This window comes from Ochlerotatus camptorhynchus, unplaced genomic scaffold, assembly GCF_037179485.1.
Source record: "Ochlerotatus camptorhynchus isolate MF236.1 unplaced genomic scaffold, CSIRO-AGI_Acam_v1.1 ptg000433l, whole genome shotgun sequence".
NCBI classification, from domain to species: Eukaryota; Metazoa; Arthropoda; class Insecta; order Diptera; family Culicidae; genus Ochlerotatus; species Ochlerotatus camptorhynchus.
This window is the reverse complement of record NW_027040919.1, coordinates 2,663,064-2,690,980: the sequence shown is the minus strand read 5'-3', so window position 1 is coordinate 2,690,980 and position 27,917 is coordinate 2,663,064. Positions and strand designations below refer to the sequence as shown.

General features: G+C 42.7%; 2 protein-coding genes across 2 annotated transcripts in view; one reads left to right on the top strand and one right to left on the bottom strand.

The window, feature by feature from the left end:
• LOC135711522 (muscle-specific protein 20-like) overlaps positions 1-27,917 on the bottom strand; it is a 169,595-nt gene that overhangs the window by 79,282 nt on the left and 62,396 nt on the right. The gene's annotated exons all lie outside the window — the stretch shown is intronic.
• LOC135711518 (protein takeout-like) overlaps positions 19,565-27,917 on the top strand; it is a 43,962-nt gene continuing 35,609 nt past the window's right edge. Inside the window, exons 1-2 of the mRNA XM_065234387.1 lie at positions 19,565-20,138; positions 20,222-20,314. Coding sequence (XP_065090459.1) covers positions 20,045-20,138; positions 20,222-20,314 — 187 coding nt within the window. The 5' untranslated portion in view covers positions 19,565-20,044. The remainder of the gene's footprint in view (positions 20,139-20,221; positions 20,315-27,917) is intronic.

The window sequence follows — 27,917 nt, the reverse complement described above, 5'->3', positions numbered from 1 at the left end:
AAAATTTCACGAATGTGCAACTGTTGCTATGATAAATAAAATTATCACCGATTGCCTGAGAAATGCGATTTCCCTAACACAGATTTCAAAGTTGAATTCCATCCGCTCACCAAACGGTGTTCATTCAGTCCGGTGGTGTTCTCTGGTACACAACGAAAAGATCCCCGTAAGCAGCTAGCTATCAAGGCTGCTCTGAACTGCTGATGCTTGTCGTGAGCCTCTTTGGGCTATCTATTCCAAGCGCGTATCGCCCAGGTTTGGTTTGTACTACATGGAAGCACCTCAAAAGCAGTACTTTCAAATTGCTTCCGAATTTCAACCTATCGATCTTTTTCACTGATAACGAGTTAAGAAATTAATTTAATCCTCTCAGTATCTTCTATAAAAATTGACTTTCAGTCGCTAACCTAAATCGATATTTAATATTTACTAAACATTTGTTGTGACATCAAAACTACCTTTTGTAGCCATACGTCAAATATTACGGTCGTGTCTTGGATGTGCAGGGCTGGTAGCGAGTCACTTTTTAGTGACTTGGTCACTTTTTTCAAGCCAGTCACTAAAAAGTCTCTTTTTTTAAGGTCAAATCATTAAAGTCACTTTTTCTTGTTATCAGTCACTATTTTCAACTTTTTTAGCGTGAATTTATTTCAAGATTGATCATTCTTTGCTTTGTGGCGTTTTATCGTCTTTCTTTATCTACAGGGTGTCTACCCATATTTCTAAATTAATTAATTAATTTAGCTTTATTTAGGAGGCTTTCAGCCTTATATTTCTAATTAAAATTACCTGAGTTTTCCAGGTTTTTCAACACTTTAACGGACTAAATAGGTGTCGAGCGAACTTGAGAAATATAGAAAACATGAGGGGTATTGTGCAAATTTTTAGGAAGTTCTAAGTACCTCAGAAAAGCTATATTTATAGATTTTTCGGGAATTTAAGATCTTAAGAGCAGTTTCCGTAACTTTAGTCCAGACCTTTAGAGCAGTTTGAAGATCTATAATCGGTAAATTTAGAAAAAAAAATCAGGATAGTTCCATGACACGCTGAAAAACAAAAAATCGAGAACCCTTAAGATGTTTCGAGAATTTCAGGGAAGTACAGAGCCCTTCAGAGAATTTATTAAAAAACTTCATAAATATTTCAGAAACTTCACAGAAGTCCATAGAATTTCAGGGAAATTTAAAGGTGTTTACGGGAATTCCATTTATTTCCGAGCAGCAGAACCGAGATCTTCAATAGAATTGAGAGCTTGAGGAAAGCTTCGATAACATCAAGACAGATTAGAGAATCAAAGGGCAGTTCAAATAATTTCAAGGAAATTGTAGAAATCTTAAAGAAGTTACGAGAAACTCAGGGAATTTCCGGAAAGTTCAGCAAAGCACCGAGAGAATTTCTGAAACGTGATAAAAATTATATGAACATCCGAAAAACGTGAGAGTATTTTAAGCGTGTTATATCATGGAGATTTCAAGAACTTAAAAAACGCGAAAATTTAGCTAAATTAATTAGAGAAAATTACGAATTTCCATTAACTAAAAAATGCAAGAACTTTTAGCAAGCAGTGATATCTTCAAGAAATTTCAGAGAACTTTTAATAAATTAAGATACTTTTAGATAGTTTCATGATATTCAGCGAAGTTCCGAGTACTTCGAGGACGATCAGATAGCTTCAGAATAATCCCATTAACTTAAGAAAATTTGCAGCGACTTACAAGGAGTTCCGTGGAATGATGTGGTATTCCATAAATTCTATGATTGATCCAAAACGTCAGAAGCGTCAGGAAACTATGAATAGATATCAGAAAATTTGCCGGGTTATTCAATTCAGAGAACTTTAGATAACCATATATAAGTTCCGTGAAAATTAGTGAGCGTTTATAATGGTTATAATACTTAACGGAAATTGTCGAAACTTCAATGCAGGTCATTTAATTTCAGTAAAGTAGCGGATTCTTAAAAAATACTGAAAATTCAGGACAGTCTAGAGAACTTTAAAGAAATTCAATAATCGTTTAGGCAGAAAAGTCTAGACTAAAGGGTGTCCACGATGAAATTGCCACACTATGAAATTGCTCTAACTTTTTAACCGTTGGGTAGAATTTAATGAAAATTTGGGTGGATTTAGTTCATAGTGCATTATTTACATCCTGCAAGTTTTAAAGTCCTGTGATCAAAACTCGCGGAAATGGAGTCGAAAGAACAGCTCGTGCGTGATAAAATCTTGCGCATTCATCACGAGAACAAGGATCTCTCGCATCGTTCCATCGCTAAAACGTTGGGAATCGCGAATTCCACGGTGTCGCGAGTGATTAAGCGGTTCGAGGAACGGTTGACCACCGATCGGAAGCCCAGAAGTGAAGGAAAAAGTATTCCGTACAACACCAAAAATCACAACCGCGTAGTTGGGGCCTTCAACCGAAATCCGAACGCCTCCGTTAGGGATGTGGCTAAGAAGCTGCACCTAAGCCGAAGTTTTGTCCAGAAGGCCAAAACTAAGGCTGGGCTTCGAACGTTCAAGATACAAAAGGCCCCTAATCGCGACGAGAAGCAGAACAAGTCCGCCAAAACCCGTGCCAGGAAGTTGTACCTCAACATGCTGACGAAAGTTGAATGCTGCATCATGGACGACGAAACATATGTGAAGGCCGACTTCAAACAGATCCCCGGCAACCTGTTTTTCACGGCCAAGGATAAGTTCAGCGTTCCGGAGCATGTCCGCACTCAAAAGATGTCCAAATTTGCGAAGAAATTCCTGGTTTGGCAAGCCATCTGCACGTGCGGGAAGCGGAGTGCACCTTTCGTGACCCAGGACACGATGAACGGACAGGTGTACATAAAAGAGTGCCTCCAGAAGCGGCTGCTTCCTCTCCTGAAGGCCCACAACGTCCCAACAATCTTCTGGCCGGATTTGGCCTCATGCCACTACTCCAAGGACGTGCTGAAGTGGTATGCGGACAATAAGGTCAATTTCGTGCCGAAAATGTTCAACCCTCCCAACACTCCGGAGCTCCGCCCCATCGAGAAGTACTGGGCGATTATGAAGCAGCACCTTCTTAAACGACCTAAGGTAGTGAATAAAATAAAAATGATGAGTAAAATGGTAAAATGAAGTTTAATAGTTATTTATCAATCCCTGAAAATTTGATGGCAATCGGATGAAAACTCGAATTTTGCGAATCAATTTTGTGTGTGTGGCAATTTCATCGTGGACACCCATTATTGAAGAAGTTTTAAATTAGTGTCGATAAGTTTCATGAACTTCAAAAAAATCTCGAGAACTTTAGTGAAAATCATAGAATTATATTAAATATTTCGTTCTAATTCCAAAAGTTCCAGAAATTTAGAAAAACTTCGAAAACTTCACAGAAGTTTAAGAATTTGATGAGAGGTATTGTGAACATCCGGCTAGTTTCTCAAACTACAAAAGAACTTCAAAACTTCCCTTGGAATTTACTCATATTGTTAGTCTTCTAAGAATTCATTGGCATTTCTCCTCAAAAATTCATTAAGTTTTCATTAAACATTGCTTTTAATTCAATTCAGGGTTTCTTGAAATTGTACTCAAAACTACCAGGCTTCACAAAAAATCTAAAATTCCTCAGAACTACCTTAAAAGCAGATTGCATTTGATGTTTTTCTGAAAGTTTTTTTTCCCAGAACTTCCTTGAAATGAGGTCATTAGAAATTATATAAAAATTCCACGAGCTTTTAAAACTGTACAGAGTCCAGATTCTTGGAAATTTCATGAAGTATTATAGCATTTAAGTGCAGAACTAGTTTCAATTTAAAATTTCTAAGAAATATGCATGTAAAATAAAAAATTTCCAATCTCTATTTTTAAAATTTATTTGTTGCTGAAGTTTAGTCTACTGTCGATCTATAAATTTCAAAATGTGAATGAAAATAACGAGAAAATTTAATTGCTTGTAGTTTAAAATTCATTATTTTCTTTAAAATATCCTTAGTAAGAAAATTATTAAATTCTCTGAGCCTTACAGGTAGTTTAAGGAAGAATAAAATTTCCTGAGGATTCCCGGTTTTCCAGGTTTTTGCAGTTAGTAGACACTCTGACTAATACCGTGGGTTTGGCCATAAAATTTCTTTTGAATCTTTCGCTTCAAAGATTCATATCGTACATAAGGTCCTTTCATATTAAAGAGGCTTATAGAAACATTGCTTGATTATCGTGTGTTTTTTGAATCATAACATCGTTATCAACGTCACCGTAGGGGCTGGTTTTGAATGGTTGCAATAACAACTACGATCGCGTTGTTATTATGATTGAAATACTTGTATGATGTGATATGAGGAGCTTGGTGGCCTTAGAGCGACCATTTTTGCAGACTGAGTAGAACATCATGAGTTTAATCTTAAGCCCCTCTACATTCAAGATTCGTTCATCGCTTTATTTGTTAATGCGAATACATTGGAATAACAACAAATCGATCATTGGTGTGTAGTAATAAAAGGAGCCCGTTTGCTTAGTGGTAAACGATTTTGCTTACTGAGCAGAATATCATGGGTTCGATCCCAAGCTCCTTCGCGTTATATGATCGTTAGGACATCAATTCAGCTTACCGTTTACCAAAACGAAACCTGCTGCAAACTTAACCCTCTTATCCAACATCCCAGTGATTCCTCGTGGAAGTGCAGAAGATTTCTCGGCTTCCATCAAAGCGAGTGTCACGTCAACACATTCCTACCCATTCCTTTCTTGACCTGTGTTCGATCGCGGCCGGCGCTGGTGTTGCCTAGTTTCAGATCACCAGTTTTTACACATTGAGGATGATTGCTAGTCTCAAGCATCGTCTATTGGTTCTCTGTGTAATTACAGCTGATCTGGCAGCTGTAATTACAGCTGATAACAGAGTAGCAACCGTGGGCGGTCAACCATTCTCATGCTGATGCTCTACAGAGTGGCTCCGAGAGCAACATCGAATGCTGGATCCTGATCCACCAGCGCGTACCACGACTTTTGGCTGTACCATCTGTGCGATGTCTCTCTGGAGTGCTTGACGTGAAGACGTTCTACACTTGCTTGAACCGTGATCTGAAGCTTCTATCGCCCTGCAAGCCTTTTACTAGCTGTTGCCTTGTGTCCTGTACTCAGAACTGGAACCATGCAACTGTCACAACGAGCAGCTCGAGAAAGACGTTGTGCAGCCTGTGACCAAGGTCAACCCAAAGCAATTAAATTTCGAGGTCGGAAGACGGTAGCGTTCACCCTGTGCAGTAACGATGCCACCAAGGACATGTTGAAGAGTTTGATGGAAGCAGCCGACTGTGAGAGCAAGATTTCTGAGGAAGTTCGAAAGAACAACCAGGAGAAGCTCGATCAATCTACTACAGAAGTATTTTTTTTGTAAGGCTACCGAATGCTAACAATAAAACAAATTGCTTATAGTAGAAGGAGCTAATTATTGCCTCTAAATACTGTTATAAGCCATCAGCGTTGTTTATTCAACACAGTTGGAATAAAATAAGTAAGCTGCACTAGGCATTCTTTGGCATTGTTAATCGAAACCTCTTTCGCTTACCGGGCATCCGGAATTCCTGGTGCTGTAGCGGCAGCTGGTTCTGAGGTGGCAAAATTTTCCCAACATTCCCGTGCACTTTCCACCTTGTCGTTATATTCGGCACTGGCCACTAATTCCTGCGCATGGGCAATAGGATCTGCGCTGAGAGGGAATCCATTGCGTGACTTCACGGTTGAGGTTTCTAAAAATGATGTATCAACAACAATGATTCGCAGGCGCAGAAGTGCTGCAGTATTGCCAGTAACTTTAAAGATTGCGAAAATTTCTCACCACTGCACAGTGGGCAAAAATTGACAAAACCGCGACTAAATTGAATATCTCGGTTGCCAAACGGTTTCAGTCAACATGTTATACATATTCTCAAAGTAGGAAATGCCACTATCTATCGACATAATTTTACACTTTACTTAACGTACACACTACTAAAAAGTCATGTAAATTTCGGTTCCCTGAGACCGACACATGTAAGCGGGCCTTTTGACATAAGAATCAGTTGAAAGAAACGTGAAAATCAATTCAATCAAACGTTCTCTTCGTCGACTAACTGATGTTTCGGTTTGAGAACACTTAATTTTACATGAAATGTTTGTTTACGTTCTATGATTTACGTCCAATATGGATTACGTCTCGTGTAAAAGTAGTTATTTCTAAGTATGTATATTACTGGAAATTGATAGTACTAAGTATATATGGTATAAAGACATTATTTACACCCACAGGGAAACTCTACTGGCCTAAACGAGGATCCGGAACGACCGAGAAAGTGGCCACATTATAAAAAATGTCCTAGAACAACACAATCCTTAGAAAAAATCGCAAGGTTCTAGGACAATTTTTATAATGTGGACACTTAATCGGTCAATCCAGATTATCCGAAGAAGCAGAATATGGCCACTATACCCCAAAATATAGTTTCCATATTAAATTCGCTTTGATCTCTTGATTCTGAACAAATTAGAAAATATCACAAGGTTCTAGGACATTTTTTATAATGTGGCCACTTACGTTCCGGATCCTCGTTTAGACCAGTAGAGTTTCCCTGATGGCATATATGGTGACTTTACACCATATGTACTTAGTACTATCAATTTTCAGTAATATACGTTAAGTAAAGTTTAAAATTATGTCGATAGATAGTGGCATTTCCTACTTTACCGGCAACTCGGATCGATCCCGCTACTTTATCTCGGTACGCAAAAGTCTCCGCAAGCGCTCTGATTTTCTGCGAGTGATTAGTTCTCCATTGACCCTACTCACATGCAAAAAATCAGACCGACTGGTTGAAACCCCACCAATGGGTGCAACTCAGTGGGTAACGCGTCCTTCGATGGATAGCTGTAACATGTTGACAGAAACCGTTTGGCAGCCGAGATATTCAATTTAGTTGCGGTTTTGTCAATGTTTGCCCACTGTGCATTGGTTTCAAATAGTGCAAATGAGTGTGCACAGGTGTGCCCAAGTTGCTGTGCGGAGTGACCATCCCCTTAAGAATGTTTCTTGTAATTTGAACCTTTCCTGACGCTTATTTTGACCAGAATAGGTCATGAATATTTTCTCATGCTTGATTTGACAAATTATTATATGCTTGATAAAATTAACGGAAATGCATCCAAGGTTCCGTTATGACCAAAAATCCAAATCTTAGGTTATATTTAATTTATCTTCAGTAATAGAGGATTTTCAGATCAATTGAGTAGGTCTACTCACTAGCTCAATTTTATATAAAACCAAACAGTACAATGATTTGAACCTATGAGATATGCAAAATTGGGCAAACATCGTCAAAAACCCCAACTAACACTATCCAGCACAAGATGAGACATTTTTTTTATTCGTCTACAGTATGGGTTCGATTTTGGCAACACATGCATTTTGACTTCATATCTTTCGATAGGTTTTAATTATTTGCAATCCTTAAAAGTATCAAATAGAGTTGAAGAGCACAAGCAAATTAAAGGTATTGGAAACTTGTTTGCAAAATCGGATCCTTACTGTACTGATAATATATCGTGTAAGATCGACTTATTTGGTTAAGTTTCTTCAGCGCAATCAGTAGTTAATTATTTTGCAGACAGATGCGTAGTTTTATCCCCAGCATGTTGTGCTAAGAGCAGTAAGTGATGAACCGTTTGCATCTGAAATGCATATTTTTTTTCAGAAGAACCGTATTGATTGCCCTCCAGAATGGTTGACTAAACATTAATATCAATTCTTTCTAAAATTCTTGAGTAAACTATTGTGAAAATTAGCTTTCCCTTTCCTCTTACGGTGCGCATCAGCATCAGAGAAATCTCGTTCCAGGCTTGTTTTCCAAATTGTAGTGATGCCTCGTAGCTTCGACCGGCTTGACAGTTTGGCGGAAAAAGATGGTGGAAGCAATTTGGTATATGGCGTGGTATATGGAGAAAAATTTCCTATGCTCTATATCTGTTGTGTTATCACTGAGCTCCGATTAGCGGCGCCCGAGATGTAGTGCTTGCCTCTCACTCCAAAGGGCCTGTGTTCAATCCCAGTCGGCGCCACCGGGATTTTCTGGGGCATAACATCTCTGATCACGACGTAAAGCCGTTGGTCTCCGGCTCATGAGTTGATGGGTCGTTCACATTACAGCCTATATCACGTAATATAGGCTGTCTTGCAATGAGCACTCATACATAGGATTTCTAGTGAATATTAGATGTATGAGTGCTCATTGCTCTTCCTGGTATCGGTACCCTTGGTACTTAGTATGGAAAACAAATCAAGGAAAACAAATCTAGTTCCGATGTGTTCCACTGTTGGGCTGGAACTGGAGAAGCATTTACCGACGAAGATTCTCGTCGCTCTTCCTTTCCCTCTACTATGATATTTGCTAGCTCAGACCAGCTCGATTATGTGGCAGCAGCTGATGGGGAAGTGATTTGGCACACCCATTTAGGGATGAATATTTCCGCTGCTCATTTTCTGCCTCTATTCAGGCGTTTTCACCGCACCGAGCTCTGATCGACAATCTAGCCGGAAAGCGTTGTGTGAAGCAAATTTCTTAATTCTTTATCTATTTTTTCATTATTTGTACTATACACAAAACATTGCTGGATAAATTCTCCATCGAATGACATAAAGCATGACGTATTTCCCGTAAATTGTTTCGAGAAATATGCGAATGAAAACTGACCCATTTTCGTTACATGCCTCATTTTTGATTTCGTAATGTGACCCCCAGTATATTAAAGAAAGCCGTAATCCTACGTCAGAGGTACCGTTGATTGCGGATGAAGTTTTGGCCGGTATTCCTTTTTCCAATTCCTAGCTGCCTGATCTTTGTTAATAAGAATACTGACCACAATTGGTCGGCGGTACCTCACCGTACAGTATTTCAGATGAAAAAACTACAAGGGACAGTCCTATGGGGTTGTACGTAATGGTGACGTAGGACTACGTAGTCTTATATAACAAATGTTATTTGTTGCAGGAGCTTGTGTTTTGTGTAGGAATAGAAATTTCTGTTTATACTCTATAGTATGACTATGATTGCCCTAAAAAGAACCTTTTTGTATGAATTTTAGTTGGGACATGTTTAGAAATTTAACTATTTTGGAAAATCTTAGTGGCCCTGAAAAGGGCCGATTGTAGCATAGGCTTAAAGCTTGGAAGATGATGATGATGTGAAGGCAGCTGGATCGGCAAATCGGACCGGACAATCCCATATTCTTCGGTTTAATGATTGAGCACTCGCAAGAGTCTCGGCCCGTCAGCTGCTGGACAGAGGTTGACCTGGTGTCGTCGACAGGTTGGAAGGCCGCAGCGAGGAAAATCTCAAGCATGCCACGATGAATGGGCACTCGAAAGAGTCTCGGCGCGGCTGCTGCTGGACACGGGTTGACTAGGTGGCTGCGACGGGTTGGAAGGACGCAGTGAAGGATACCTCAACGACGAATGGACACTCAGAAGAGTCTCGGACCGATTGCTTCAGGATTAGAAGCTTGGTTGCTACCGTTTTGCTTATTCCTGTTGCTGATCGTACCGATGATTCTACTTCCACACAGGGGTAGTTGCTTTGTTGGTTAGTTGCTTCGTAGAGTGCACTTGCTTCGTAGAGTAGTTGCTTCGTAGAGTGCACTTGCTTCCAAGTTTGGTTACAAGATTACAACTCTGGAGAGCATTTTGTGTGGTCGTTGAGTGCGTGTGGTTTTGAATATGACGATGAGTGTGCAAAATGTTACGGCATTGCATCCTCCCCATTCACACACGCCCGAAGATCGGAGGCGAATGCCACTTCGACTTGTTTCGTTCTCTAACGACTCTCTAGTGGACCCTACATGGTTGCTTTTATTGACAATATTTCTGTATTCACATCATCAATATCATTATTAATAATTCCCCTTCGCGTCAATATATTGATACGTGTGGGGTTCGCTTATGATGACTGTGTTGTGGAAGTAGCAATGCTACATCGACATGTTTCGTCTAGAAACGCTTCTCTGATGACTGTGTTGGGGAAGCAGCATATGCATGTACGTAATTGGTGGATTTGTTAGTTATTTTGACGTTTTTCGACAATGCTTGACATTTACCAGTTTTCAATATGTTCTTGTTAAAATCAACAGTCAAATGCGATGCGTGGAAATATTTCTGATCGGTTGGTGATAAAAGTATTGAAATTGGTCCAGGGGCAGCTGAGTTATTAACGTTCAAAATCTTTCATAATTTAGTTACATGTTCCATTTTCGGTTTTCACAAAGTGTACCTCCATATAGAAATCACATACGTAGTCTTACGTCTAAAGGTTATAACTTTCATCTTTAACATGCACCAATCTCAATCCTATGGAAACTATCTTAAACCCGATACCATCATCCTACTTTCCTCCTCTTTTGCACAAACATATTAATCTAGTTTGGGTAAACAAATCGCATTTAGTTTTCAACTGCTTGCCATTCATCTGAGCCAAAGTTTATACATTGTAAAAGAAAAAAAAACATGATCTTATAACACACCACAGAACCATTCAAGGTCATCCCTTCGCCATGACAGCAAATTTGTAAACACACTAAATACACGGCACCGTAGTCAACAGGGCTAAGAATAGCCCTTCTATTTCCCATACACTACCCAACCCAGTAATATAGATTGACCTTGGTAAATGACGATGACAGTGCTCCATCCTCCTCCGCTCCACACCATCCAGCTGCTGCGGTGTGGAAAATCCGCACGCGTCTCGAAGTCTTCCTCGTCATCATCGTTGTCGGTTGACAGTTGAAGGGAAATTCGACTAACCATACACCACTCAGTCGTAGCCGACGCAGCTTAGCTGATAATTTTCATTGCATCATCACTGCCACCAGAGACTGTCAATGGAGGTCGCCAAAGCTGTACAGTTTTCCCGGTCAATGAATACCCGTGATTGTGCAGTTTTCTTCGGCGGGTTTTCCTCCTAAAAGCGACGATGGAAAAACCCAGTACTAGTGGGTTGGGTGGGTGTCATTTGTGTTGGAGTCATTATTATCTTGTTTATGTAGACGATTGTCGAAATGTAAACATATGGGTGAAAATAATGTTTTTGCTTCCCCACCTTGAGGCGGAGTGGGCGGAAAATGGGAATTTATTGCGACCAAAAGTGCGTCAGGACGATGACGATTCTGTAACTGTTTTCAGCTTTTAGCGTGTGTTTCTGTTTGGATAATTGTGAGGTAAGTCATGTAATACGATGACTCTTTAATTTGTTTGAATTCGAACCATGCTCTGCCACTGCTAGGGAAACCCTTTCGGAAAGTTTTGTGTCTAGAAATTTCATTTACCGGGTGGAACAGGTGTTCATTTAGTCATTGTGTTTAAGTTAGACATTTAAAAAGTTAAGGAAAATGTATGGTAATAGATATTTATGAATAGCACTAACCATGCTGCCCGCTGTCATGACGCAGGTAAATCATTCATAAACCGTAAATTTTCAGCTGAACTGATTCGTCAATCTTCATGCCATGCAAACCTATCATGTAAGTGCGAATGATATGATTATGAAATATTGCCAGGGGTGGCTCGTTTGACTTTAGAATGCGACGGTTGATGAATGACGACGGTGATCATCGTAGACAGGAAGTGGCAGCTGGTAAATCTAATATTTAAGTTAAAACCGTTACGGCATTATTCCAATGGAACCTCCTAGCGTAGAAGCCAACCTTGATGACCTTTGATGGTTTTGTACTTACTTTGTCAGTTATTGAGAAATTAATGACTGACTAATTAGCGATATGAGATCCGACCCCAATGGGTTACAAATGAGCGAGTGTTGCACGTAGTTATTAGTTATAATTGTCAATACTAGTGCTTTATCAGTGATCGGTTACGTGAAGATGTTGCTACGCTAATTACAGCAGAAAATCTAGTTTATTGACAATAATAAATAACACTGGGTTGCTACGGGGTCTCATTTAAAGTCTGGTTCACTTAGAATCCTCAAGGTAGGGGAAATGGATGTAATGTCAGCCTAAATACCCCTAATTTGGGCCCATATATAAATTCAGCAATCGACTAAATTTTGAATAGCAACCAAAAATATCCATTAGTACCGTGCCAATGACGCGTTAATCTAGATAAAATTGATAAATGGCAGATTTTTAGCAATGGGCTCAATCTTAGATCCATAGGCCAACATTTGAGCCATTTTCCCTATTTGATTGAGCTTTCATAAAATTTTTTTGGAAATATTACTCCGACGGCGTTCGGATGAACTCGCAGACATTCTTTGGAATTCCCGCCATTAGCTTTTTCCAACATCGAGCAATCTGTGCAGAGTTCTGAGTCATCTTTCCAGTTTTCTTTAACTTCCGCTTGATACTTGCCCATTACTGTTCGATTGGGCGGAATTGCGGGCAGTTGGGTAGATCCACCTTATTGTCGCGGTACCACTGTAGCACCTCCCGGCTGTAGTGGCAGCTTGCCAAATCTGGCCAGAACTTCACTAGACCTTAGTAAGCCATAATGAAAGGTAGTATACATTTCTCCAAGCACTCTTGCTTATACAGCTTCGAGCCCAGCGTTTGGTGATGAAAAGCTTGGTTTTGAGTCCGCAGCTAGATCATTAGTTTCCGGGCGAATTTAGCGACAAAACAAACTTGAATTTGCTGGGGACATCACCCCGTGGGGATTTCGTGCTGGAATATCCTGTGTGGACCATATTGTCACGCTCCGCATCATCTTGGAGCAGGTCAATGAGTTCCAAGAGTCCCTGTACTTGGTATTCATTGACTACGAAAACGCTTTCGACCGACTAAACCACGAAAACTTGTGGGGTGCTCCGAGACGCAAGGGAGTCCCTGGTAAGATCGTAAACCTCATCGAAGCGCAGTACGAGGCTTTCTCATGCAGAGTGTTGCACAACGGAGCTTTGTCTGAGCCGATTTGGGTAATCGCGGGTGTGAGGCAAGGATGTATATTATCACCGCTACTGTTCCTCATCGTAATCGACGAGATCATGGTTGGAGCCGTTGACCGTGTACCGAACCGTGGGCTGCTGTGACAGCCTATTACTATGGAGCATCTCAACGACTTCGATTTGGCTGATGATGTTGCGTTTTTAGCACAACGGCGCTCTGACATGCAGAGTAAGCTCAACGAACTTGTGGAACGCTCCTCTGAAGCAGGTTTAACCATCAACGTCAACAAGACCAAATCGTTGGATGTCAACACGGAAAACCGTTCCAATTTCACGGTAGCTGGACAGGAAGTGGAGAAAGTCGAAGGCTTCCAATATCTTGGCAGCCAGATAGCGTCGGGCGGCGGCATCAAGAGCGACATAGTTGCACGGATTAAGAAGGCGAGGGCTGCTTTTGCCAGTTGGGAAATGTATGGAGAGCGAATCAGATCAGTCGACGCACTAAAATCCGAATTTTTAACTCGAACGTGAAGTCTGTGCTGTTATACGCCAGTGAAACATGGTGTGTATGAGCGGAGAACACTCAGAAGCTGCAGGTGTTTATCAACCGATGCCTGCGGTACATAATTCGTACTGGTGGCCCCACAATTGGATCTCAAATTCCGAGCTTCATAGTTTGTGCCATCAGAAGCCGGTAGAGACAGAAATTCGTGAACGGAAGTCGGCCACACACTACGACGGAGCGGAAACTAAATCTGAAAGCAAGCACTGGACTGGAATCCAGCAGGACATCGCAGCAGAGGCAGACCCAGAGGCTCTTGGCGGTGTAGCCTAAACAGTGAAATTTAGAACGTTGACCGAAATTTGACTTGGGCTCTGGTCAAGGCCAAAGCTAGTAATCGCCCAGGATGGAAATCTTTCACAAAGGCCCTTTGCACCCCTGGAGGTGCGCAGGATCGTTAAGTAAGTAAGTAAATCACCCCGTGCTGTGGTCAGATAAAACTCTTATCCGGGAGCCTGAAATCCATCTTGACATAGGTTTCGTCGTCAATGAGAAGGCTGTACTTCATCAAAACCCGGTCGTACAACTTCCGGACGGCCACTAGATTCTGCTTCTTTGTCCTGTTCGGTTGCTTGGAGGCACGGAATGAACGGTAACCTGATCGCAGACGGATCCTCCGGACGGTTCAACGGCTGGCACGGTATTTTTGGTGACATCTCGATCCGAGCGACCTGGGTTTCTCTTGATCAACCTCAAAACTTCCAGTTAAGCTGCCGATCCAAAGTTCCAGCACGACGTTTGCTTTGAACCTTCCGGGCCACACTCTTGCGATCACTTGAGAATATCTCCCACGGTAGAAACTGTAAATTCGAGCCGAAACTTTCACCACTGAAACACGTGTACTTTCAAAACAAATTGCTGTCAAAACATTTCAAATCCGATCACTCGAGGCGCTGCTATAGATTAAATAAAGTATCCGGATGTTCTCAGTGGACCAGACTTTAGCTTAGGTTGTAGTGCGGTTATAGAGCAAGGCAATGCTAAAACCGACATGATTGATTCTTGATCCGACTCAGAAATTTTAAGGGAGGAACATTTCTTGTGCTTGCCACACATTAGATAGCTGCTTTTGCTAGTCAATACAACCTTTCACTACACTTTATAGCAATAATTTCGGAAAATTGGTTCACTGAACTGTGGTAATCCGAAGATAAAATCGATCGCAGTTAAGCCCTTATAATTCTGAGCGCTACAATTAGACATAGAGATAGGGACTTTGAGCTTGAATCAATTATATAAATTTAAGGACAGGCTTGGAGCACGTAGGTCAGTTTAAAGGCAAATCGAATAAATTTCCAGTTCCTGAAATTTGCAGGTGAGTTCAGTGAATTTCAAAAGACTGGCGCATTTTTTTTTGATTCTTTATTAAGGAGTTTTTTAGCCTGCATTTCCGGAGAAAGGAGAGGCCTCAGAGTGAGTAACCTATAAATACATGGTATATTAATATTTTGTTAATAACTTTGGTTGCTGGCTCTTCAACTTATATGGAAAAATAACAATATATAAAATAGTGAAACAGAGGAACAACAGAAAACAAAATGATTTAAAACAAGCTAAAAACGAATAATCCAAACAAAACAGAGCTCAGCTGGCATGGGTTCAATAGGGGACTCCCAGCTGAGATGTCCAGATGGTCGAAAGAAATTCCTGCTATACCAAAGTGGTAGATTTTGGCTTCTTTTAAGAACGCTACTAGTGCTGCCGAGGCCGAAGTTTCATTCCAGAGCAGATCGCTGATGCTGGAAGTTAGGCAGAGTGACTCCCGAAGATTTTGGAACTCCGGGCAGTTGCACAGGATGTGTTCGACGGTGTAGGGTACCCCACAGATTATGCAGCTTCTGCGGAACGGCAGGCCACCATAGTTATAGTAGAGTTTGGTGTGCCCGGTCCGAAACCGCGAAATCACGCGTTGACCCTTTGACTTTGCGGATGAAGGCAGTTCTGTTGCGGAACCACTCGGCCTCCCATGCCGCTTGAATGGTCCGTATGATCCACCGTCTGACGTCCTGTCGGTGAGTCTGGGACCCGATGTCCTGGCTCCGCAGACTCATTACCTGGCACTCCGCAGTGTCCGGGAATACATGTGTACACGGTGTTCGGTGGGGCGTACTTGATAATCGCCTGGATCCATGGGTGTTTTGGTGCTTCTGAGGTGATCGCTTGAACGACGCTGTGTGGGACGGTTAAGATAAGTATCGGTTTGCTGGCTGGCCTCGTAGCGGCACGGAAGATCGCTGCAGCCTCGACCGAGAAAACCGAGCACTGTGGAGGAAGACTGCTGCTTTCAGCAATACCGTCTCCGAAAATCCCGATACCTACTCCGTTTATCGATCAGGAGCCATCGGTGTACCGGTGTACGTGGTCGGCATAGTTGGACCCAAGTAACTCTGCGACCGATCTGCGCAAAATCACGGATGCATCCTCTGCTTTGAAGCGGTTCTTGAGTTTAAACTTTTCTCTCCATGCCAATGGACTTTGGCCACTGGGGGGAGGTCGATGCCGGCGGCCGTGCGGAGGATTCTGTTCCCCTCGTCGAGGAGAAAGATCCTATTGTTTCCGGAGGTCTTGGCGGAAAAGGCGGTGGAAGGGAGGAGGAAGACCCGCTTCGATGCATGCGGCGTCTGCTGGAGTGGATGGCAGGAGAAAGACTGGCGCAGTAAATGGCCGAACAGGAGAAGGACGTGGGAGGGACCACAAGACGTTAATTAATTTTGATAGGGGCTTTTCATAAACTACGTAGGGGATCAATAACTACGTAGGGAAAATGTGTAATGTATGTATGGATGTAATGCCGCCCAATTTGGGCCCGCTTATAAATTCAGCAATCGACAAAATTATCAATAGCGACCAAAAACTAGCCATTAGTAGCGTCCCAATGACGCGTTAGATAAAATTGATAAATAACAGATTTTTAGCGATGGGCCCAATCTTGGGTCCATAGGCCAACATTAGAGCCATTTCCTCTATGTAATTTTTTGATATTTTCAAACTCCCGCTTCCCCCATTGCACAGTGGCAAAATCGAGCCAAAAACGAAACTTATTCCTGCCGCTGTTTGAGGTCTTTAAAAACTAGCTATTCTTATGCAAATACCCAGGTAACAATTTGATGCTTAACAACTATTGTTCAATCGATTTTAATTCAGCATTTGTTTTAATAATTGTTGTACATAGACCACGCTAACCTCTGTTCAGCTTTTAAACTTCTAAATCTGGTGATTTTAATCAGCCAAAAGCTTAACAGTTATATGAATTATAAGCTTTTTAAGGCATTAAATAACAGTCTTTTTCAACTTTTGTTCAACCTTCTAGTGTTATTATATTTTTATGGACTGCAACAAGGTGCTGACTAATTGGATTTACGTTTTATATTGTTATTATAAGTCTAAAAAATACCTTTGCATCTCGGGATTCGAACCGGCAGTCGCTGATTCACAGGCACCAACATACCTACTGGACCACTTAAGCATATGTGTTGCAAAAGGTATGATCATTAACTTGAAACACGTCAAATTTAAGTTGAATAACAGCAACCGGAAGAGTATTATACAGCAATGCTGAATTGTTAACAACAACTGGTGACAGTAAAACATTCCTCTCATTTTCAAGTGTAGTTAACACAACGTGGACATAAGTGCGTGATTTCTTTCGATCGTCATGTGGAAGCTGTTTTAGTGCCATAATTGAGTTATATTTTTGGAATTCTGTCTGAAAATGCAGTGCAATAGGGTAGAAAACTACTTCGGCCTAATCGCCCATTTTGGGCCTATCGAGCAGGAAACTTCAAATAAATCCATGATTTCAGAGTTAACAAGTCAATTATGCGTTTGGTACGATACTTTAGTTCATAAGCTACGGAACGAAGTCAATGAGAACGCGTGATATGAAGGTTTTCACCCATTATTCTCCAAAACAAAAGAAGCGCTCCGACCGAATCAATTTTTATCATCATCCGATAGGCCGAAGTGAATTCATTGGCGTTTCAATGGCGTTTCAATGCGTTAGGCCGAGTTTTGAATCCGTAGGCCGAATTTGGCGTCAAGAAGTAGTGCCCTAGCAGCACACTTGTCACTGAGCAATCGTGGTCACTTGTGTACAACTGATTCCGGTCACAATCAAGTATCAGCAACTAATTTCGATCGAAGTGTGCCGCTAGGGTGTTAGACTTTTGACAATATCTCAACGATTGGTTTCTCTTTATCAAATCTTACGGTACATACGGAAAGCTAAATAAATTTGAAAGCCGTCAGCAATAATAACATTCCGTTTTGTGCTAAACTGCGCTAGATTAAGAAATACTAAGTGCGGGTTCTGCTTAATAGGCCGGAAATGGGGTAGTTAACCCTATAGCAGTCGAAACACATAAATACAAATGTTAATGCTTCCGACGTCGTCGCAGCTCACTTCTACCTCGTGCTATTTCTTAAAAGCTCCTCTACCTAGTCTCTACTACTGCCGCTGCTTGGGATTAGAAAGGTAGGCTGTGCATTTGGAAGAACTAAATTGCCGGAAATGCAACTAGTGATACTGACTACATTTAACAAATCAGGCTATCAAAATATTTGTAGTGCATTGCTGATTTGTGGAGTAGTGATAAGCTAAAATAAGGCTTGTTCAATCTTTAGATCAGCTGAGCTTATTGAGGTTGAATTATGAGGATACAATTAGCTTCACGCACTACTAATCAACTATATATGCAGCCTGCTGTTAATCAGCTTGTACACCTTAAATCAACCAATAATCAGCTTCTGTTCTTACTGTTCAGCTCGAATTGATACTTGGGTAATCATGACAATTCCATTGGTGATGGTTTTATCGACGGTAGATGACAGGAAGTGGCCCATTTCACCCCAATTGCTCATACAGCGATGGTCCTATTTGTTAAGATAATTTAATTAAGTTTTGTAATCGTATATACCTTACTGTCAAAAATAGATAAGTTAGGCAAATACGACCGTCGCTGTTTTTCATGGAACTAATAGCACAAAAATCCACATGCACAAATTATATGTGCGCCATACATATTTAAAAAACTGTTCAGACAACATTTTTTACGAGAAATCATTGCATATAAGGTTACTTTTGACAAATGAAGAATATTGGAGGAATACTCAAATTTGAGAATATATCATACTAGTAGCTGATTGAACGATAGTCCTGAGAATATCGAATCTCTCGTTTCGTTTTTGACAACAACAAAAAGAAGTGAGAGTGTTATGCAAATTATCCAAAATTATGTAAAAAGAACTTAAATTTAGGGTATTTTTTTTCCTCTGTGTACTCTGTCAGCTTGACTTCACAATATGATGGTTCACAATTCGTGTTGGAGCGGACGAGTAAAGGACGTGCTGCAAGTTTTCACGCACAGAATGACAATTGCTTATTCATTTTTGATAAGAGTAAAAAGCAATAGAAACACCGTCAATAACAATAACAAATGAATTTAACAGCTCGCTGCTAGGATTTTACTTGCAAACTGTCTGCAAGGTTCTTGTAATTCGCGTTTCGGCAAAAAATTGCAATTAGTCAGTGCCAAAAAAACGAGAGCAGGAAAACTCGAATGAACTCCTCATGTTTAAAAAAGGAATCTTAGCGTGACCTTCTTTGATTTGAATGAAACTTGCTGTGCATCGTGTTTGAAAGCCTTCAGATTCATAACACAAATATTGGAAGTACTGCATATTTTTTAGGAAAAAATTTAAAATATTCGCTTCGAAGATTGCTGAATGCATAAACTTCCTGTCCCCAAATCAATCATAATATTTTTCACTGAATCTCACAAATGCACTCCACTCTAATCATAACTAACAGTTCAAGAAAAGGCACTGCAAAAACCATCTTTCAGTTGCATCATTAATCTAAACACCCAACTACACCACCTCACAGGTAAGAGATGGTTCATTCGACAAGTTAATATTAGCTGACCGATCGTCGCTGTTCGCCACCAACTTGCCTAGCGCTCACCACCGTAAACAGTTATTACCATCTATTAGTAGTTACTAATAGCACTCAACGCACCGTGCACGACCAGCAAACACTAATGTGTCTATTCTAACAGAGGTAAATGCATTCACACGCCTCTGCGCGAATGACCTGTTGAATGGAGCCGGGTTCATCAGAATGCAATCGTTAGGGCTGTCAACCCCTCTCGCTGGTACTGCAATATGGCAGCACAGCATCCCTAATCTAGCAACATAGTCAACAACCGGCCGGCCCATTTGGTACTGAGAGATGCATTTTTTCTCAACGCATTCGTCGTCGGATATCCGAATTCATCGCCTTCGCGTCACTTGTGCCGCATATTGCCCGGTCAGTGGTGAGAGAGGGAGCGGATTGCGCCGGTAGCTGGTGCTACCGGGTGTTTTTAGCTAGAACCTAGGCTAAGTGCCTTACTACTGCGGGGGCTTGATATTTAACAGCCAGCGGCCAGCCGAGGCTTTTCAGATAGTTGACGATCTTTGAAGTGTTCGGTTAGAACTGGAAAATCTGTTTCTTGAAAGGTGCTTTAAAAGCCGTGTGGTGAATTTAGGACTAAACCGGATTTCTGCAGTGCGTTCTAGTTACATTCAAGTTTCACGGTGAACGAAAGGAAAATGGGAATGCCAGTTAGGAAATTAGTGATACTAGTTGCTCTACAGCTGGTCCTGGTCGTACAGCTGTGTGTTTCATCAAAGTTCGATGAGAAACGTACGTTATCCAAAAATAGTGCCAGTGGAAGTGTAGATTTTAAGAGTGAAAGTGATTATCATTCGTCTATCCTTTTATTGCAGCTCAGTTCATCAAAACATGCAGATTTTCGGATGCCGATTTTGTAGCCTGCTCCACCGAGTCGGTGCAGGGGCTGTTTGATAAGCTAGTTACTGGTAAGTGTGGGATGTTGACTTTTATGTGAATTCAGCTGTCACCGAGACAAATGCTATTGCATTAATATGAGACTACGGAAGTGTGCAATGTGTTAGAAATAGACTCTTGTCCTAAAATCAAGCTTAAATGTTGGGATTAAAAAATTGTATCTATTAGTTGGACTGGAAATGCAATTCCAGAAACAAGTTTACAGGCATAGGCAGTAAGGCTCGAGAGCTATACTATACGCCCTTCGTATGAAAAATTGCCAAAAGATATGAATCCTATTTATCCTATAACTGCATAACATTAAAGTTTACTCCAAGGTGAGCCTACAGAAAATGGTTATAAATTTCAATTTTTAAGCGGCGCCGGTGGTATAGTGGTAAACGTGATTATCTCTCACCCAGCAGGCTTTCGGAAGGGAAGTAAAGCCGTTAGTCCCCGGTTCATGAGTTGATGGGTCGATAGGTAGGGTCCTGGTGTGGGAGCTGCCTCCCTGGCGTCAGTATCATTGGTGCTCAACACGGAAAACAAGTTCGACGGAAAACAAATCAAGGAAAAAATTATTTCAAATAAGGTAACTTCAGGTTTAAATTCAAGTTATAGACATTTTTATATATAGGGTTAGTGTCCCTAATGTCGGTCCCTAAAGAATAAATGTCATCAATCATTAACAAATGCAGTACTACAAATTGTTATTTACAATCAGAAAATCTCACTCATCTCAATACCGCTAACTGTATATCTAGAAAAATTTACTTCACTACTGTATATTTTCATTTTGACGTTCCCGCATTTTCTGCGAGGAAACTGGCGTTCCCCAAGGTTCAGTGATCGCTGTCACTTTTTTCCTGGTAGCCATGAACAGTGTCTTCGAGCGGTTACCAGCGAACATCTACATCTTCGTGTACGCAGACGACGTGCTAATCGTAGCCACAGGTCAAACTCCGGGACGAACGAGGATTAGAGCCCAAGCAGGGGTTTCCGCCGTAGCCAGATGGGCCGCTTCGAAATGTTTTCAGCTGTCTGCTGGAAAGAGCGCTAGGTGCCATGTTTGCCAGTACCGACATCGGGTCTGCGGATCGGTAATCAAGCTATCCCATTGAAGAAAACTGTGAAACTGGTGGGGGTTGTCATTGACCGGTCGCTGAGTTTTGACCAGCACCTTCAAGGGGTCAAGGCCAGCTGTCGCAGCAGGATCAACCTCATCCGCACAATCTCCCGTCCCCACCGGTCCAACAACAGAGAAGTACGTTTCCGTGTTGCCCGGGCCATCGTAGACAGCTGGCTGATGTATGGACTGGACCTAACCTGCATCGCTACCGACAAGGCAATACAAATACTCGCTCCGGTGTAAAATAGCTACACCAATCCTTTGGCACGGCCATTGGTTCTTGAAGCTGCCGTCAGTGATAGCGGTGGCGTTGATGTTGGAATGATTTTATGGTTCAGTCATACGTTACCATCATCATGGCTTGCGATGAGTTTCACCCATCCGATGTTTCTGGAAGCTATCGTGAACTCACTTGCATGCACTGCTTTCTTATAATTTCATAGAGCGATAGAAACGCAACTGAAAAACACCGAGAGAATAATTCAAAACACTATTTAATCACTTGATGAATTTTCATCAATACCATAACGTTACCACGGCCGTTCAAACAAACGCATAAACGGAGCTGAAACTCGTAATGTTTACATCAGCTGTCAATAACTGACGTATAATCGAACCAAAGAGCCAACAAAATCGGCTTCAAGCAAAGTGTTCTTGGATGACTTTTGTGCCACCGGAGTGAGCTATACGCGCATACCAGCTGTGTCGAAGCCGGCACTCTCCCTTTCCGGTACCGCATCTACGTAGCCATTGCCAACAAAGCCGCTGCATTTTCAGCAAATACCGCGGGAAACGACAGAGTCTGCCTCCTCAGCAAGGGGAACGGAGTTCTCCGTACAATCGGCAACGCAGAGCTCCCCCCAGTGGCCAAGATTCGCTGGTACGGAGAAAAGAGTTGGCAATCTCTCGCACCAAACATCGACAGCCGGACAATTTCGTAGCCCTTAGGAGATCGGTAGCAGAGCTGACCGGATTGTACCCAAACTACATGCATCGTTACACGGACGGGTCAAGATCGAGAGCTGGAGTCGGAATGGGAATCGCTGGTGACATTTCCCCAACGAGTAGAAGCCTGCAAAAACAATGTTTGGTGTTCTCTGCAGAACCAACGGCCATTCTTCATGCCGTCACGGTTCCTGCGGATCGCCCAATCCTGATCCTGTCGGACTCCCACAGTGTTATTCAGGCCTTTTTGTCAAGGCATCTTGAAGGTTGCGCCACTAAACACTACATACGCATGGAATCCCGGACACTGCGGGATCCCAGGGAACATCGAGGCGGACAACCTAGCCGGATCAGGCACATCGGTACTCGCACAAGGTACCTTTGCAGGACGTGAAGAGATGGATTACTTGCACAGTGCGGACAGCGTGGGCAAGAGGATTTTTTCCAGACTCCGGACAGGACACTCCCTAATCTCACGGGATTTCAGCGGATGACCCTTCAGGAAGACCTGTGAATTCTGCCATATTCCTTCGACGGTGAAGCACGTGTTATGCGTATGTCCTCAATTCGAGCACCTTCGTTGCCTCCACGGTCTGCCTGCCAGCGTACGGGACACGCTAGCAGACGTGCTCTCAACTCAAGCAGCTGTACTGCGCTTTTTAAGGCGGCGAAGCTATACTGCAGGATTTAGCACCATCGATTTTTTAAGCCGTCCGGACATCCCCACTGGACGGGGCCCCCAAGGACCTATGTTTTGTTACCTCAAACCACTTGTTACGAAGAGCTATGAGTGGGTTGGTTTATTTCCTTTAAATCCCGTTATTATTGCTTATCTTTTGACAGATACGCATATTTCGTCTACTACTTACAGACTTCATTATTGCCAAGTACTCAACACCACTTGGCACTGAAAAAGTCTGCAAGTAGTAGACGAAATACGCGTATCTGTCAAAAGATAAGCAATTATAACGGAATTTAAAGGAAATAAACCAACCCACTCATAGCTCTTCATAAAGGGATTCCGTTAAGAGGTTCGATAAATTTAAAGAATTCACTTGTTACGCCTAGCTTATGTAGGTGGATAATCTTAAAGCCATCGCTTCCAGAAAATAATCGATAATAATCCAGAAAGTACGGGTAGTTTCTGGTGTTTCCACAACTTTTTCCGCTGGTTGGTTGATCTCAGTTGAACTCATCATTACGAAGTGATTTAGAATTAAAGCCTCTTTTCCCGTAGAGTCCAACAGGAGATATGTAAGCGGTCTTGAGTTTACGACAGCTTCTGCTTCAACCACTAACATATGAAACCAATCGTCGCCAAACTTCGGATCATGAGGTACCCAAGTAACCAACAAGCCCGCTAATTCGCTTTTTTGCAATATAAGGCTAATATGTGGCTAATATCAAGCTTAGTATGTCCTATGTCAACCGTGTATCAGGCGAATTAGCGGACTTGTTGGTTACTTGGGTAGGTTGGTCATTGCGATCTGGAGGATAGTATACGCTCTCACGATCCTCCGTGTTGGTAAAGGTAGTCGTTGTTTTCTATTCGATCCGCTAGATTTGATCTCACATGATCTGTTTCGGAGAAGTTCTGTCCATTATCGGAGTACATTTCTAGTGGCGGTCCCCTTCAACATATGAAACGACGTTGAAAATTTTTGCATGGTATATTTGCAAGATAATCTTATTTTAAAAAAAAAGTAGAAGGGTCTGTGTCTAGGGACACGAACGGAAGCTTGACCTAGGACTGCTAGTGGACGGAACAAATATGTTGATCATTTAGTTCTTAACTCTGTCCGTTTTTGAATGAGTGGCCCTGAAAAGGGCCGGTTGTTTTTCAAAGTGTGGCCACACCAGTGCAAGTCAATGCCGACCGGATGACGGCGGCCTAGTCATGCTGCCTATTGCGGGAAGCCTTTCCTCCGGTCGATGTGGGTGCTTTCGTAGTCGTCTGTCTTCGTATTGGTGCGATGCGTGCTGTCCGACGCTTATCCGTCCGTTGCTCGAAAGCAAATGACGAAGAAAACTTGTAGTAAAATTTACGTTTATTTTCTGGTTTTTTACGTTTAAACATTTGGTTTAACATTTCAATTGATCAGCCTTTAGATCTTCATCTTTGTTCTAGTTAATTGGTTAATCTAATGTGATGATTGCGTTTAGCGCTAATTTACAGGATACCCTTTTAAGGGCTTGTTTCCGTTTGAATTTAAAAATTTGATAACCTACCTACTTGAGCACTGGAACCTACCTAACTACTTAAACTAAGTTGCCAAATCACGAATCACGAATTACCGGCCAGGTGGTGAATCTCAGAATTAAGAGTTCGCGGTGGACTGTTAAGGATCATTCTGAAGCTTTAGGTGGTGCCGCTTAGCACAACTCTCCCAGATTGACATACCATACTCAATAGCCGGCAGAATGATCTACTTGTTGACAGCAAGCTTGTTTTTGAGGGACAGGGTGGACTTTCTGTTTATCAGAGGGTAGAGCGACCTGATCAAGATGTTACACTTGGTGGATGTCTTGTCCACATGGGATCGGAATAGCAAGGTAGACTACTTCACTCGACCATTCAATGGGAGTGCTATCAAGATGGATCTTGACGTTAGCAGGTGGAACAAGTCTAGGTGAATACGAGTGTGGAAACAGAATGGTTTGTGTTTTAGCTGCATTGATACAAATCTTCCAGCTCTTGAAATATTCGGACCGAACATCCATGTCTGACTGTAGTTTACTCGCCAGAGCACGAATCATTCGACCCTTATAGATGATGGAGGTGTCATCTGCGAACATTGACAGGATACCACCACCCGGCATGGGAGGAACGTCTGACGTGAAATGTTGAATAGGATAGGCCCAAGCAGGCTACCCTGAGAGACCCCTGCATCTACGTTGAACGTATCAGAGGGGACATTGTTCAAGTAGACCTGGAATGACCTGCCCGACAAGTAGTTTTTGATGATCTTCACGAGGTAGATCGGAAAGTTGTATCGATGCTGCTTGTACACTAGGCCATCATGCCAGACATTGTCGAACGCCTTCTCGACGTCCAACAATGCCATGGCAGATGTATTGGAAACGGACTTATTCCGCTTGATGATGTTAGTAGCCCGTGCGAGTTGGTGGATGGTAGAGTGGCCTTTCCTAAACCCGAATTGCTCTTTGAGAAAGATGTTATTGTCATTTGAAAACACAGACAGCTGAGTATCAGTTTTTCGAATAGCTTCGAGATGGAGGACAAGAGGCTGATGGTGCGATAGCTTAAGCACACTGGTACTGGTAGGATCTTTGCCAGGCTTGAGTATTGAAATCACTTTGGCTAACTTCCAGCATGCAGGGCAGTAGCCAAGCTCCAAAAATTTGTTGAAGATAAGGGTAAGATGATTGAAGAAGTCAATACTCAAGTTTTTCAACTCAAGGTTGACCACACCATCCATTCCCGCGGCCTTCATGTTTTAAGTGCTTCTAACAGCTGCTATCACCTCATCAGCCGATATTCTACTATCATCATACACTACTACAGGGAAGTCAGCGACTCTAGACATTGCCTCCAGTACGGAAGGCTCATAGGGGCTCACCGTGGTTTGGCCAAGATTATGTGAAATCACAAAACTGTTGGCCAAGAGCATTGGCCTTTTCAACTGGGGTTGTGAGTAGGGATGGGTCCAAGTTCTGATCAACAGAGGAAAGCGGAGGAATCGGTCTCGACTTATTTTTCAAAATTCTGGTCATCTTCCAAAATGGTTTTGCACAATCTGGGAGAGAGCGAATCTTGTTGGCAAAATCGTTATTTCTGAGTTCCACCATCCTGGTCTGGATAATTTTGGTTAGCCTATTGACATTGGTCTTCAAATGGGGCAGCCCAGAACGCTGGAACTGCCTACGAATGGTGTTACGGAGCCTGATAAGATCTTTGGTTGGGCTATCGAGGTTCAGAATATGACTCACCTGTCTGGATGCTGGTACGTGTTGCTCCCTGGCACGAGATATCGCCTCTTCGATGGTTTTCCGACACTGATCGACTTCTTCGAACGACTCAGGTAGGACGTCGTAATCGATTGCTGTGTCCACACAGCGCTGATACTGCTGCCAGTTGACACGATGGTAATTTCGCCGGGAAACTTGAAACCTATTGGCCGAGAAACCTACTTCGGCCACCACCGGATAGTGGTCCGAGCTCAGTTCCTCAGTCCGGACACAGGATGTTGTAGTGGGCTTCCTGCATATCGTTGTACAAGATTGTGCCGTTCTGGTTTCACCGACTATTGCCCCAGGCTTGATGCTTGGCGTTCAGGTCGCCAGCTATGACGAAATTTTGCCGCCGTCGTGTTAGCTTGATGATGACTCCGCCTCGCAGAGATGGCCACTCCCCCTCCCCCGGAGCTGGTGCGGTCAAGCCTTACGAGCCGAAAGTCGGGAAGGAAGACGTTCATCTCGGGCTTCAAGTGAGTCTCGGTGATGACGGCTATGTCGATGTGCCGTTCGTTGAGAAAGTCAACAAACTCGATGTTTTTGCTCTTCAAGGAGCAAGCATTGCAATTTACGATCTTGATAACTTCACGTTCCATACTTAGTGACAAGGGACAGGGCAGCATGTAGCTGTTCAGATCGAGTCTGATGATGATGACCTCGGCCACGAGCGTCACAAGTTCCTCCGAGGTGAACGGAGAATCGTCGACAGGCTCATCTGAGACAGCACCAGCGTATGATAAACCAGGGGCGGTGGATGAACCTGGAATTGGTTGGGTCGCAGCAGCAGCGAGACGATGCAGAACTGTCCGACTGTTGGGAACCATTTGTATACTCGCAGGCTTGTTGTTTGTTGAGCGGAAGCAGGGCTAGGTTCGGAACATGTCGATGGGGCTGGAAAGCTGGGTACTGGACTTCCGTGAGTACAGGAGGCGAACGATGATTACGGAGGCGACCGAGCTGGTTGTTGATAGTAGCCTTCCGAGGGATATTAATGTACTCCACTCGCTCGGGACATCCGCGATTGGAGGCTTGGTGGTTTCCACCGCAGTTGACACACGTTGGCTCTATGTCATCAACTTGCTCACAGGACGCAGGTGAGTTGGAGCACGCTTGCCGCAGTTTGTCTTCATATGGCAGTTTTTGGTTTCTTGGCCATAGAAGAGGCAGTTCATACACTGCGTAACATCACGATGTTGGGGTTTGTAATGCTCCCAACTGATTATAACCTGAAACAGGTCCCGGATTTTGGATCTCAGAGCCGCAAGACTGGTTGATCCCTTCGTGAAGTGCACCAGGAACAACTGGTCACGGAAGCTGGTGTTGTGGTTGGAACGCCGGTTCATCTGGTACACGGGCTCAGGTTTGATCCCAAGCCGCTCCAGCTCGGATTTCACCGCAGCCGCCTCGAACGACGGTAATCCACGCAAAACCACCTTCAGTGGCTTGCTCGATGGCAGATTATGCGTGAAGAAGTCCACGTTGTTGTCCTTCAGGAAACATCCTATTTGTTTGTACTCCTCCAGGCTGGAGCACATGATTTTGATACCGATGCTGCAAAGCTTGAAGCGAGGCAGCAGCTTGTGGTT